Source organism: Nannobrachium achirus (assembly GCF_963921795.1).
Source record: "Nannobrachium achirus genome assembly, contig: SCAFFOLD_278, whole genome shotgun sequence".
In the NCBI taxonomy this organism is placed as follows: Eukaryota; Metazoa; Chordata; class Actinopteri; order Myctophiformes; family Myctophidae; genus Nannobrachium; species Nannobrachium achirus.
Window position 1 is genome coordinate 17,556 of NW_027664790.1, and position 15,017 is coordinate 32,572.

The following is a 15,017-nucleotide window of genomic DNA, read 5'->3' on the forward strand; positions in this document are numbered from 1 at the left end:
AGTGTTGCATTGCTGATTCAATATGATGTCACACGCACATTGCTTAAGACATACTAGTAAGATGCCTCAGGGTGACTTGCGACCTCAGCGAGGTCGCGCCGTGTCTTGGCGGTCTATATGGAGATCCATGTACTGTATATGGAGATATGCTGTGAGTCCCCAAACATGCTTACTCAGTTATTTGTTAGGTGAAAATGATATGACGTCTATCACATCTGACATCATATATACAATCCCTTCTATGCCCATACATGCAGATCCCTGTCTGAACCAGCCACACATATAGGCCTATGGGCTGTCTTTCTCCATATATGGGCATTTCCATATGTAGTCCTGTTAGATATGGGCTTAATATTGATGACATCAGGGATCTCCATATGGGCAGAAACTGGATTCTGTATAGCAGGAGAAAGAATTTGACAAAAGAATGGTTTGAGACAAATCAGGGATGGCCATGATTAGTGGCACTGCACCGGGTGTTAGAGTTCTGGACAGCCTTGGGCTTTTTGAAGCCTTGCTTACAGGGCAAGTTTTCTATTATTCTTTCAAATCATACATTAGCCATTTCAGCCATAGATACATTTCGGGCATATGATAATAGCCAATCTACAATCTCGAGTCATTGTGAGCTTGTAGAAATGCAATTTTCTAAAGATTCATGTATACGGTATTTCAAAACCTCTATTAAATAGGACATTTTTCTATAGCATTACTTTTATAGTTCTCTTATTACATTTTGACTGAACAGAATGACTGACTCTCATCCATTGGGGGTTGGGGTCAGTTCAAAATGATAATAAATAAATAAATACAAAATAATAAGTAAAAAAAGAAAAGTAAAGGTGTACAGTTCTACAGTACATACCTTTACCTTTTCTTTCTTGCAGTATATTTGTCATTTGAATGCTACTTTCTGCATAGTAGCCTACTGTGTTCTATCTGTATGTTATTCAATGTTATTAATAAAAAAGGATCTCAATTTAAACAAGCTTAATGCTTTCTTGGGGTCATTCCTTTTAGTTGACCTTGTACCAGTGAATCTGTACTGTCATGAAACTGTAGGCCCATCTTTTCCAATGCAAATAATCAATCAATCAATCAATCCATCAATCAATCAATAAATCAATAAATCAAACAATCAGTATTAGGCTGGTATTAAGGGGCGTGTTTTGTTCGGGTCACCCTGGGGAGAGCATACCAAGTAAAAGGGGTGCCAGCAAGCTGTCAGTATGACTAGGCCATAGAGTTATAATAACAACTATTATATAATTACTATTATATTATTCTTATTCTTATATTATATTATATTATTACTATTATAATAAGAAGGACTAGGCCCACAAGGGACTGACTTGCGTATGCTAACACCCCCATAAATAATAATGGTTGAGTCCACCTGCCCACGACGCTGCTGCAAGGAAAAGAAATCTCTTGAGCGCAGTTAACCACTCGTCTCGTCAGGTAAGATAATCTGAGACTAACTATTTACACTTCTATTTTAAGATATAATCAACAGCTGAACTTGTAAAATGGCTGCAATTTGACAGGACTACATGTTTAACTTGATTTTAAGCTGATTAATGAGTGATTGCTGGCCTCGAACACAGCCAAACGTGTGATGATTAGTGCCGACCAAACATTTGCCGAACAAACATGTATGTGCCTGCTCTGCTAGCCTAGCATACACTATCGTTTTGGGCTTCCCAGACTCTGAGATTAACAACACCAATATGTGTAACAATGGGTTTAATTCTTTTCTTTTCCTTATTGAGTGCAATCATTCAATGCACCCAAACAACAAAGTGAGGGGGGGAAAAAAGAAAAGAAAACATAAAAGGATTGCAGGCCTGCCATGGCATTTTGACCATTTTGTACTACTAACGGGGAGATAATAATGTACCAAAGTCAAGTTTGCATATTTTTTTACACGGTTTAGTAGGTCTACTCTCATCTCTGCTATAAATTATTGATTCTTGTGTGGGAATTCAGGTGTCATAGTAGCTATAAGGTGGGTCCTCCCTATGTTCCCCACGTTAATGTTCCCTGCTCATCCAAAAACTAAAAATATTAATGATGATAATAATAATCTATGTTCCCCACCCAAGAAAACATTCCTATATGTTTCAAACTCAAATGCAAGCAATGGTGGGACATCTGGGATTCTGGGCACTATGAACATATGGGCAATCCTTATTTAGGTGCCCACTTGTTCAGTTGTCCAGGTGTCCCTACTGCCCAGATGTCTCCACCCCAAAGTGCCCACTCGCCCGTATGTACCCAGTGCTCACTGATTCCGTTGCCCCCCGTTCCACTAGTATTCATAATTTCTACCCATAGTGTTCCATTGTGTGTGTTTTGAGTTGATATTAATAATTATACTTTTTGGTTCCCTGCATTTCTGGATGTGCGGGGAACAAAGAACAGTTTTTTACTTGATGGGAACATATGAACGGTCCTCTAAATTAAACCTGTACTATGTGCAGAAGTCTAGTCCAAGTCCATTGGTATTTTAATTCATACTGCATCTTATTAGTCCAGCCGTAAGCATGAACAGGGATAGCCCTAGAATGTCTCCAATGTTCGGTCGATTGACACTCAAATCTGGAGCCATAGAACGCTCCCATTGCGCGGCGGTTAGCAGCGAATCTGCGCGGCACTAAAGTGCAGCGCGCTACTTGTGTACTCACCCAATAATTAATTCCTCAGCCTGGGAGAAAGACATTGTCCTATAGTGTCATATCCATTTGAAAGTTCTGGCTGAAAACATGTACTTTGTAAAATATCACCACTTATCACGAGCCAACACGGACGACTGACACGACCGGGCGAGGGGCCCGAAATGACTGCTGGACTGAATATATCAAAACTTATTTTGGAAGCACAAAAGTACGGGGCACACAATCACGCAGGTGGTGTGATTAGTCACCCCACGTCAATCACAAGCACCTGTCAATTGTGTGCCCCGTACGTTTTGTGCTTCCCAATCCCAAATTTTGATATATTCAGTCCAGCAGTCATTCCGAGCCCCTCGCCCGGTCGTGTAAATCGTCCGTGTTGGCTCGTGATAAGTGGTGATATTTTACAAAGTACATGTTTTCAGCCAGAACCTTCAAATGGATATGACACTATAGGACAATATCGTTCTCCCAGGCTGAGGAATACATTATTGGGTGAGTACACAAGTAGCGCGCTGCACTTTAGGGCCGCGCAGATTAGCTGCTAACCGCCGCGCAATGGGAGCGTTCTATGGCTCCAGATTTGAGTGTCAATCGACCGAACATTGGAGACATTCTAGGGCTAGAACAGGGAGGACTAATACGATACTGTATCTTTTAAAATACCAATGGACAAAGACTAAACATCTGCATGTTCTATAGGCCTAATTCTCTTAACATTATTTATATTCTATCAATATACTGGTACAATATAGCTAACCATTTTCACCATGACATACTGTATGATCATATACTTATATTGCCTATGAATGGATATGTAGAGTGTTTACATTGTATATACGGTACATTGAATATAAGACTCATATGAAATTGTTGTCTATATTAACAGTCATTGCCTTAACTGCATTCCTTTGGAGGTCCTTCAGGTCATATTTGTTTTCTTCATTGCAGAGTCCTGACCTGAAGATCTTTCTCCCATCTAATTCTGTCATCAGTCATCATGCCAACAAAGAAGATAAAGATTCTAAGGAAGACCATCGGTGGTGGGACTAAAAGGTCATTCTTGACTAACTGCTCTTCACCTCTCCACTGTTCCCATTCCATCACATCTGGGACTGCCCCATCGACTGCCCCATCGACTGCCCCATCAACTGCCCCTTTTGAACAGATGGAAGAAGCACCTGTTGACCCAACATGCAGTTCGAATGAGACCGCCTATGGAAAGGCTAAACGTAGAGAACTGAGCATTTGGGAGTCTATACAGACTCCAATGCTCAAAGTGTCCTTTCATTCTGCATCACCGTCGACAAACATTTGCACCTTTTGTAGCAACAACGTTGCTACACACAGGTGTTTAGAATGCAGCAGCACCTGTGCCCTCTGTGAAGGCTGTGTGGAAGCGACACACATCAATTCATTACACCTCCCAGAGAAATGGAATGTTAGTATTTATTCTTGATTTAGACTACAACATGTATGTGAAGTCTGTGTGACAAATCTGTCTGTCTGTCTGTCTGTCTGTCTGTCTGTCTGTCTGTCTGTCTGTCTGTCTGTCTGTCTCTGTCTATCCAAAGTTGATCATTGCATTTTCTATTTGTCCTTTGTCCTTATTCCGTAGCAAACATACTATGAGAGAGCTGCCCTTGATTATTGCCTACGTTTAAATGAGGACCATGTTTCCCATCGGACCTACACAAGGGACATGAAGATTGTTGTGAACACAGGTTTGTTTATAGCATACAGGCCATATTATAGTGTATAGAAATTGTTTTGAAGCAATACATTTAATATTAGGATTTATTAGTGAATGTCTAGTTATTCCTTTCCTAAAAATAGAACCCTTTCATGTCATTATCATGAAAGTGACATCATGTCACTTGTTGTTGATGCTGATTTAATTGACAAAAGTAAAGAATACAAGAGTAACTGTTTGCCTTTCCCTTTGCCCTGTGGTAGGCCAGCTGTGCAACTTCAGTGTCACACTATGCGAGTGTGAACCAGAACCCTGCACCCTTTTGATGTACGGACTCTGGCCTGCAAGTCCAGAGAAACCACAGACAGCGTTTTCCATAGCTCTGCTTGAGTTATTCCTGTATTTATCGTTGGAGTGCCAGGTCTCTGTTGAGGGTTTTTGCAACACGCTGAGATGGAAAAACAACCTCACTCTTGCAGAGGTAATGTACAAATGTCTGTTAGACCAGCGATTAATGTCCAATGGAACTATGGTTTACTGTGAAACCTCTTAAACTAGTCCTGGCTAGTTATACAAGTGTAGGAACTACAGCTGTACTCCACAACTAACTGGTACAAAGATATGAGTGTAAAAACACATTTCCTACCTCTTTTCTATATAATTTCTCTGAACGTGAATGAATTTTGCAGGCATTTATAGAAATTATTCATAATGCATATATACCTAGTACACAATTTTTGAAAATTGTTATTCTAGAATTCCAGCCGAAACATCTGTTAAATACTCATGTCATTTACAGCATTAGTAATACTGTTTTTTTACTGCTTAACAGGTTAACATGCTGTACAGGGCCCTTGTTGGGGAATCCATCTCTCAGTTCCGGAATCACCACCACAGGCGCCAGACATTATCTGATGTATGTACAGCCTACGATGATGGCAAAACATGTCCAGCATGTCCGAAGGTAAGATCTAGTTCTAGATGTTCATATAATGAAATGACAAGAATTCATATTCACACTGTTTACTTAAGAGAATGATACATCAGAACCAGATTTCAAATCACTTTTATGATTTATATTTCAGAGTGACGGACAAATGATAATCTCTATGGACGGCAACTTTGGGCTTGTTCGCAAAAAGAGCTCTGGGAGGAGTCCGGTTGAGCCGTTGCAGGGGAACATCATGTTTGTAAAAGACGCAGATGTTCAGCAGTACCTGGTTTCCCATACCGATGCCTCAAAACCTAACGAGGTGAGTAAAGTTTAGTAGTTGTGACAATCTTTCAGCTGGGAGAGGTCATCATTCCGGGCTGAGTTAATGTATGTTGTTATAATTAAATCTCCATGTTGTTATATTTAAATCTCCTTTTCTAAACAGGACTGTAGCAACTTTAAGGCCGGGAACAGCCTCAGGTCTAAGAAGCAGCAAGACAAACTGGACGTGACTGGGGTGTTTGGTGCTTGCTGTCGACACGAGATTCCAGTCATGTTTTTGAACATGCATCAGGGAGAACGGTTAGTTCTTTTCGCAACTCCAAATCTTTCCCAAATAAATGTATTTGCATCGTGGAACACATTTGAACAATTGGGTAACATTATTTTGTTTTCAATAGGCTGGCTTTTCCGATGTACGTCATTGATGAGCTGCTGAGCAAATGCCAGGGCAAGAGCATCAAACTCCAGGTCATCTATGACATTGCATGTGTTCTGTCTTCTCATATGCAGGTAAGTCATTTCTGAAAACTATTGTACGAGTAAATGTTGTCATGAGTATTTATGTATTCACTGTTGTTTATTTTAATCAATCAGAAGAGAGGAGAAGGAATACAAACTGGTCTAAGCCTGGCTGTGCCAGCCTTTCACGTATATGGACACAAGCTCCAGTGCCAGGTAATGTGTTAACTTGTATTGATGCATTACCTTGCTTATTAAGTCTCTCTGGATTAATAGTGCCCATTTTCTTTTACTATTGCAGTTTGAGTAGTCATACTTTTGTACAGTAAATTGTGAATGTAATGTACCTGACTGTCATTCCCAGATCATGTATAGCACGAGAAGGCAGGAGGGGTTTGGACTAACAGATGGAGAAGCCATGGAGAGGCTATGGTCATTTCTTCGCCGCTTTGCAAGGGTCACAAAGGAAATGACTCCATCCCATAGGCTAGACCTTCTCACCGATGCTCTACTTCACTGGCGAAGGAGGAAATTAGCCGATCTAGGTTTGCCCCATTTCAATATTTGCTTTAAATCTTAACTAATGCAGCTTCCAACTTCTGCACATGGAATGTTTTTAGAATTAATTGTTTGTACTGTTTGAGGTTGTCGTACGCAGCATACGACAACCTTTGTATGCACTATGCATCCTAACATTGTGCCATTAAGCTGACATTTTCTTTTTTAGACGTTTCGCTCCATCAGAGATGGGGAAGGGCCGAGAAGGTCATGTGTGCTGCAGAGGAGGACATTTCTTCCATCATGAAAGAGGCACCAGGTACAGCTTTCTTCTACGGAGCACATATCACTTTTTGTTTAAGTGAAAGATTATGAATATTTTTTGTTTCTTTAAGTGTGTATTTCAGAACAAGACATAAAGGGTTGGATGGAAAAGGAGAAGGAACTCGCCCAACTTTCAATTTCAAAGACGAGAGCAAAAGGTTTGCATGTAATCATTACAGTAATGCAGAATGTTATCGCATTCAAATAATGGTGCTACGACAGAAGTTCAAGTTCAAGTTCAAGTCAGTTTGTCTGTTTACACAGAAATTTGTTGTAATGTGCATACAGTGCCTACTAAAAACAAATACACCACAATAAAAACACAGACACATACAGACTACCACACAACACAAGGTCAGCAATAAAACAAATCCACCTGGAAATTGTCCAATTCCAAAATTCTAAAAGTTCATTCCAAATTTCTAAAAGTTCATTCACCTGCTACCTACTAGAAAAGCTCCTATTCCAATTTTTTAACTCAAAGCACATTTTGATTTCAGCATATTTTTTTTGCCTCATCCCACATTAGACAACCTTTGCCAGACACTCTGAAATGAACTCATAAGCACCGCCACTGCATACTTCACACTCGCTGTGATTTTAATATACTATATTGATTTAAACCAAGAATTTTTATAGTAATAACAATTTTGGTTTCTCCACCATGGTTATTGGAGTTGAATAATGTCTGTCTGTTTTATAGATGGTGTTCCCAGGTGGAAAAGGAACTATGTGACTAAGTTGATTGAGCTCAACCAGCTCAAGTAAGTAGCATACGTGTGTGTGTGAGAGAATATATATCCACTCTTAAGGGTTAATGATGGTTCTAATCGAACAGGGAGGGTATTTTGCAGAGCCTGAACACAAAGATAAATTTACATTCACACTGCATACTCATTTTATACTAAAATATTGTTTTAAATTATTCATGAGTTATCAGACTGAAGTCACTTTGTCCAGCACAATTTGAACTTCATACAGAAGACATTGTAGAAATCCTATTCACATTAGCCGCCATGTATTTTTTTTTAAACTTTTAATTCATTATTTTCATAACATTTTGAGCACATAATAAAAAAATTAAAAAAAGGTCTCCGAAGACCGCTCCCTTGAAGTTTGAGTAAAATATAATCATCCCCAGTAAAAATCCATTTGAAGATTAACCCACACAAACATAAACAGTACATGTATGGCAGCCATTCTGAAGAAATACTCATGGGGGTCTGCAGAAAAGCTGATTACATGATCTAATGCCATGATCAGCATTCCCAATGCAGCCACAGGTAACAAACACATTGCTGTCATATATTAGTGAAGACTGTCCCCCAGTGGCCAAACATGGTATGACGTATATATATGTCTTTGGAGGGGAGTGAGTTCATTTAAGCGCTTAAAAAATGGTATGTCCACCAGATGACAACTTTAACTCTAACCTTTCCCTATGTAGATCGCAGGCCCAGGAGTCATTGATTGCCGATGAAACACAGTAAGTTACCCTAAGTATTACATTTAAAATATGAGCATGTGTGCTCTAATGGAAATTTTTTAGCATTTGTTAACACTAACCTTTCCCTATGTAGATCGCAGGCCCAGGAGTCATTGATTGCCGATGAAACACAGTAAGTTACCCTAGGTATTACATTTAAAATATGAGCATGTGTGCTCTAATGGACAGTTTTAACATTTGTTAACACTAACCTTTCCCTATGTAGATCGCAGGCCCAGGAGTCATCGATTTCAGCTGAAATACAGTAAGTAAGCCTAGGTATAACGTTTCAAATATGGCCACGTGTGCTCTATTGGACAGTATTAACATTTGTTTCATGTGTCTTGTTTAGGATAGAAAGTTGTCTTCAGGTGCTGGAGAGACAACATCGTGTGAAAAGGAGATGGGACCAGTCAGATAAGATTTTTCAGTCTACCTTGCAAGACCTCGACCAGGAAGTCAGGGGTGAACTACTACTTCAGGCACGCTCGGAAGCAAGAGAGAGAATGACACTACTCACTCTGAAGCGCAAATACCCAGGTAGCATATCCTGCCATGGTTTTTTGTTTTGTTATCTGTGTAAATAAAATATATACTTATCTCAACGGTTATCTTAGTTACACCAGCATTGTGCTTGTCAAGCATTTTATTGATGATTAAACTGCTAAGCAGAAAGCTCTATATGCTTTGATGATTTAGATTAGGATGAATTTGACTGTAAAAACAAAACAGAAGTAGAGAAGAGGCTTCACATCCCCTTTATCATGATCAGAGCTTCTGTCCTAAAGACTATGATGAAAGCATTTGCAAATTTTGGGAGGCAACAGTCTGGCCACACGAGACTAGTGAATGACTGCAGGTTGCTCTGTCCAAAGGGAGAGATAAGAGAGATGGCTGTGGAGAAATGGAGAAGCTGGTTTAGTTGTTAACATGCTTTCTTTTTACCAATATCACGTTTACAACTGCATTTCGAAATGCATGTCCGTTCTTCACCTCCTCAGCAGAGACAAACTTGTTCACACCGGGTGACATGACCTCATTCCATAGGCTACTGGAAATACGAATGAATGGTCTCGCCAAACAGAAGACTGTTTTTTACAGGGAGATATTAGGACGGGTGATGTGTATAATCAAATGATTAATTCTGGCCATGCCTTTAATTCTGAGATCATACTGAGATCATACTAACACTGTTTAGGAGACTGCAATTAACTTTAAAGCCCTCGTGCAACTGGGTTTACCCTACAGAAGTTCATGGATTTCAAAATAAATATACAATGGATGTGATGTTTCCTTTTTCAATCGGAAATGCATAAAGAAGTTTAAAACCTATGTCAGCTGAGTTGTTGTAGAGCTACTTCAAGACTGAGTATTAGGTATCACTACATAATGTTTTTCATTGTTATTTTTGATGTCCCGTTCCAGATGGACAAGGCATTGCCATCAGGCTAGCGAAACAAATAAAGGGCTCCAACGGCAGGCTGCGGAAGACCATGACCGAGTATAATGGGGTGCCTTGGCCACCACAGACAAGCACCTTTCCAGCCCAGTTGGAGTTTCAACAAGTGTGTGATGCCTCCTGGAATGTTTACTTGCGCCTTGATGGAGAGGTGGGTGTATTTCAAATTTGGTCTCAGATGAATTAAACATTATGTACTTAGTTGACCTGGGTCCCCCAAGGCTCTCTCTACAAGTTCATCTAGTATTTACTTCATACACCAAGTCTCCTAGCTGACAATAGCCAATCTACAACTTCCCTATGTGACACATTGTGTACATTGTCGGGCTGGCAGTGGATCAGGGGTAGAGTGCCCGGTAGACCAGCTGGAGAAAGCACTTTGGAATACAATGCTGTACAAATTAACCTTTACCTTTTTGTTGTCTATTTCGCGAAGAAAAGCGTGTTGTGTTTAGTAAGTACCGGTAATAGTGTTACTTATTGGTGCCACTTTAACAATGTTACAGACACAAGAGGGTGATCTCCCAGTCCCAAGCTCCCTGAGAAGGCGTGCAGTGGATGCCTTGCATCTGAGGACCCGGGCTGCAGAAGAAAAGAATCTTCTACAGCAAGAGATGAACACCCTTATCGATCATCTCAAGCATCAGACAACATCTCTACAAATGGCCCTGAATGACCAAGAGCACCCGGGACTCAAGGCTGTTCTTGCCGAGAAGATTGTAGGCTTAGAAAAAAAAATACAAGATGTTATGGGGATGTTCCTTCATCATCAAAGTCAAGGGGAAGTTCCACTCTATGACGACGACAATGACGACGACGACAATGAAGACGACGATGACGATGATGATGATAGTCGATAGATCGGCTATTTTTGGTGAATGTTTCCCACCAGAATTTGGAGGGATGATTGATTGATTGATTGATTGATTGATTGAAGAATGTATTTGATGTTTGCAATAGAAAAAAGTACAGTTTCATGACAGTACAAATCACTGGTACAAGGTCAACTAAAAGGAGATCCTAGAAAGTCGAGGCTTCTTTCCACAGGAACCACACTTTAAGTATCTCATATAACATTGAAAGACACACGGATAGAACATAGTACTTTATCTAGGATAATATCAGTTTCATAAGCATAATATCAAATACAAAGGCAGAAAAAAAGAGAAAAAAGGGCGGGGGGGGCAATGGGGGCTTAGTCTATTTACAAGTCACACGTAGCAGCTGTCTGAAGGTGACTTTTCATACCAGTTTTGAAGGAGGCTAGGGATTTGCTCTCCTTTAAGGCTTGTGGAAGGGCGTTCCACATGTTGATGGTATAGCAGGAGAACGAGTTAGAGCCTTGTTTAGTGTTAAATCTACGTTGATGATGATTAGTGGAGCTGCCTCTGGTGTTGTGATCGTGAACATCCTTGACCTTTAAGAAGTAGTTTGCCAGGTACATGGGTATCTTGGAGGTGTAGTGAATCCTGTACACCAGGCCCATTGCAAGATGCTGTACTCTGTCAGCTACTTTGAGCCACCCCACGCTTTCGTGGTGATGATCAGTAAGGTGGGTCTCGGGTGGAAGACCAAGCACAACCCTAATTAGTTTGTAGTTTGTAGATACTGTATATGCTTCAGCAGTGTGGTTGGCGTTTGCCAGGGATGTGCTGGGCCCCTGATTCAGCCCGGGAAAAAGAGTTGGAGAGGCCCTCATTGCATTGCGAGCTATAGAGAGAGATCTCTCTCTCTCTCTCTCTATAGCGCTGCTGCCACTCAAAGATTTGTGACAGTGACAAGCCAGTGGGCCAATTACATGAGTTAAATTTCGTCGTTGTCGGGTGGAAACCGTTTGTTTTGTATTTATCATTTTAAAAATGATTTAAACTAGTGAAAACAGCCGATCTACAAGCACACAACGCGAGGCGTTGTCCGGCTTTTCCCAATGGCCAGCACGTCCCTGGCGTTTGCATTTGAACAATCTTAAAGAAAAAATGTATAAACTAATGCAGACATTGAAATTGTGCACCTGAATATACTTAGTTACTTTCCACCACTGCTGTTAAGTTTTATGCTGAAAACTTTTATAGGTTGTTATATCATTGTCATGAGAACAGTCGGAACACGTAATCCAATCACCTCTGTCATTTCTTAAGGTGCCAGGCAGAAACATGAGTGACTGTCCATAAGAAGGAGCCAGATGTCAGAAATCGAACGTCATACGTAGCTCTCCTCTGCAGATCAAATTGACTAGGACTGGTCTCCCACTGATTCACATTAGCCTTGTGAATTTGAAAAAGAAAATAGATTTTATTGTTCAGTCAATTTGTAGTTGAATACATTACGTTGCATCAGAGAAGCCAAATGGTTTCTAGAGAACGTTGCAGTTGCAATGCTGCCAACCTCTAATCCAGCTTTTCACAATCTTTGTTCCCTATTAGCCCCCCTCCTTATCACTGTCAGGCAGAAACCTTGTATCTCCAAGTTTCAAATAGTTCTTTTGTAAATTAAAGCCCTACTTCATCATACAAAAGTGTTGCACAAAAGTAGTGAAAATAGCCGATCTACAAGCACACAACCCAGGCCTCTGATTCTGCTGCCCCCGTGAGGTGCGTTGCATCGCTTTGTGCAGATCAGGCCCGTTACTATGTTATATGCCAGCCTGTTGTATTCTATGTGCACCTTATTTCCTGCCATCCTTTGTATGTGATATGCTGTAGTTTTCCTTTTTCCTTTTTATTTAATTTTACTTTTATGCAGGCCAATGTCAAGAAATATTTTGCTGAAAAAGTTTTGCAAAAACTGCAAAACTGAATAAGGATAAAGTAAATTTACATTTGTAAAAAAATATATATATATTTTTCCTTTATGTATGGTAGATTTCCTTGTTTTATTTTTGTGTTGTTGATTAGTGTTTAAAGTCTTTGTAAGAAAATACTGCTGTGGAGTAAATAAAAACTTCACTGAACACAATCTGCTTCCAATAATATGACATTTCAGTTTCACCATCACCTGTCCGTCTGTGCACTACATTGGTCTTGGTTGCCCAGTTACAAACTATGTAAGTGGCATGTATTATTGCTTGTAAAAGGGATAGTCTATTTCAACATGTAGATGAAGATGGCTGTAGACTTAGTCAGGCTTATGATGTTCACAGTTCACACATAAGCTAAACTATCTGTGTTTCCAGCCATGTGGATCAATATGTTTACAGTATATCCATTTCCAGTGTGCCATGAGGAATTGTGGGTATTAATTCTGATTAATTAAATTCATGTGAGTGGTCATTTTCAGATTTTTCACTCAATGAAGGAACATGATGACACAAGTTGATGTATTGAGATGTTCAGCAAAGACAACCATTAGCTCTGGTCCATAGCATTAGAATTATTATTAATTTGAAGTAGGAATTAATTATCTTTACCAGCACACAGTATAGTCAGAATGAATATAAGCACAGTACGATTTGTGGCTTCATAAACAATGGTTTCGACATTAATAAAAAAAAAAAAATGTTGTTACTTGGTAGGATTCGAACACGGGTCAATAGATTGGTAGTACATCACTGTAAGGGGTCTTCAACGTTTTCAGGCCGGGGACCCCCAAACTGGGCCGTACCTTATTAACTGAGAACCAATGTCAATAATATCAACAATCTGTCAATTGCATAGTAATCATGTATTCAAGCTATTCAAAATGGATAGAATCATGATTTATTTTTTAACATAAATGTGAAAAATGAAAAAAATGAAGAAAAAAAAACATTTTTTGAAATCTTTTTTTTTTAAGCAATAATTTCGCGGACCCCCTGCAGTACCTCCGCGGACCCCCTAGGGGTCGCGGACCCCCTGTTGAAGACCTCAACTGACTGACTATCCAAGCATTATTATGGTATGAATAGATATCATTTTAGCCAACAACTCAATACTTTCTTGTGAAAAAAAAAGAATAAATATATATAATAACGACTGGACGGGATTGTGGCGTTATATTTCTCACTGGAAATGTAATCATGACACACTATCATGCAGACAATATTAGGCAAAATATAGGCCTATACCAGTATGGTAAAATACTGGATATTCCATTGAGAATAAAAGTCATTAAGCCTTAAGCCTAACCTATAATTATGACCAACCGTTAACTAACACTAAAGTACGATTTGTTGCTTCATAATGGTTTGGAATTACATTAAAACCAATAAAACAAAATTCAAAGAGCAAGCTGCGTGGGAGTCGAACACGGGTCTGCAGTTCAGCAGCCAAGCGCTCTAGCTGATTGAGCTACCAATCTGGTGCAACGCTTGCAGTAGATGTCATTATAGCCAACAGCTCAATACTTTTTTGTGAAAAAAAAAAAGAATAACCACTGGACGGGATTGTGGCATTAAAATACACATTTCTCGCTGGAAATGTGATCTTGACACACTATACTATCTGAACTAACGCCCAGATTTCTAAAATAAAGTGTTCACTGAAGGCTCACGGATGTCAGAATATGGACCGCTAAGGCAGAATTAACCATATTTTACGTATTGTTTTATAAGAAGCATTTTAATCCGATCGGTCGCCATGTTTCTGAGCAACATTGGACCTTATGGTGACGTCACGTGTCTGATCAAAGGATACATTCGCTGATAAACTGCAGATGGCATGGTTTAAAAGGGTGGTATGGGCAGACTATGTAGAACGGGAGTTTATCATCCGAAAGAACCGCTGATGAAAGCCTGCTGACACATTCAGTCGGCAAAGCATGGCTATACTGGTACCAGTCCTATCGGCTGATAAAACATGATAAACGGCCATCAGATGAACCATGCCACGCACGCACGCACGCACGCGCTGCCGTGATGACCCCATTGCGTGGCGATTTCATCATAACATGGAGCCATTGAATTGATTGAAATGATGCCCTGATTTCCTGACACGCATTTTGCGCCCAAGCTCAACATAAACGACGTCACCTATTTCACACAATTGTTTGACAGACATAGATACGCTGAAGGCTGCATGTCCATGTGTATCCCCCGGTGTAAATGAAATCGCGCCTGCGAGAATGGAAATCTCCAGGCGACCGTTCACAAGAGAGCCGCGGCGAATGGTAGCTTGCAGTCCCCAACGGTCCTCGCCGTGAAGCGTACAGTTGAAACTGTAGACTCCGGCGTGGCGTATATGATACTTTCCGTCGTCTGGGTGGAAATTATTCCCGTCATTAGTAATAATTTC

General features: G+C 40.1%; 1 protein-coding gene across 1 annotated transcript; it reads left to right on the top strand.

Annotated features, from left to right (window-relative positions):
• The first annotated feature begins 1,439 nt into the window (after nt 1-1,439).
• Nucleotides 1,440-10,932, top strand: LOC308280793 (uncharacterized protein). Its single transcript, XM_080755111.1, has 19 exons — nt 1,440-1,461; nt 3,627-4,116; nt 4,294-4,399; nt 4,632-4,849; nt 5,201-5,332; nt 5,454-5,621; nt 5,748-5,884; nt 5,983-6,094; nt 6,179-6,259; nt 6,408-6,588; nt 6,771-6,860; nt 6,937-7,023; nt 7,569-7,629; nt 8,313-8,351; nt 8,446-8,484; nt 8,578-8,616; nt 8,704-8,891; nt 9,777-9,961; nt 10,317-10,932. Exons 2-19 carry the CDS (start codon nt 3,676-3,678, stop codon nt 10,668-10,670), a joined length of 2,658 nt encoding a protein of 885 aa, XP_080611237.1. The 5' UTR covers nt 1,440-1,461; nt 3,627-3,675; the 3' UTR covers nt 10,671-10,932.
• Nucleotides 10,933-15,017: the final 4,085 nt, after the last annotated feature.

Coding starts and splice junctions, on each gene's coding strand:
- LOC308280793 (XM_080755111.1), top strand. CDS start 3,676: ATGCCAACAAAGAAGATAAAGATTCTAAGGAAGACCATCGGTGGTGGG. Junction 8,617..8,703: donor TCGATTTCAGCTGAAATACA/GTAAGTAAGCCT, acceptor TGTCTTGTTTAG/GATAGAAAGTTGTCTTCAGG. Junction 9,962..10,316: donor ACTTGCGCCTTGATGGAGAG/GTGGGTGTATTT, acceptor ACAATGTTACAG/ACACAAGAGGGTGATCTCCC.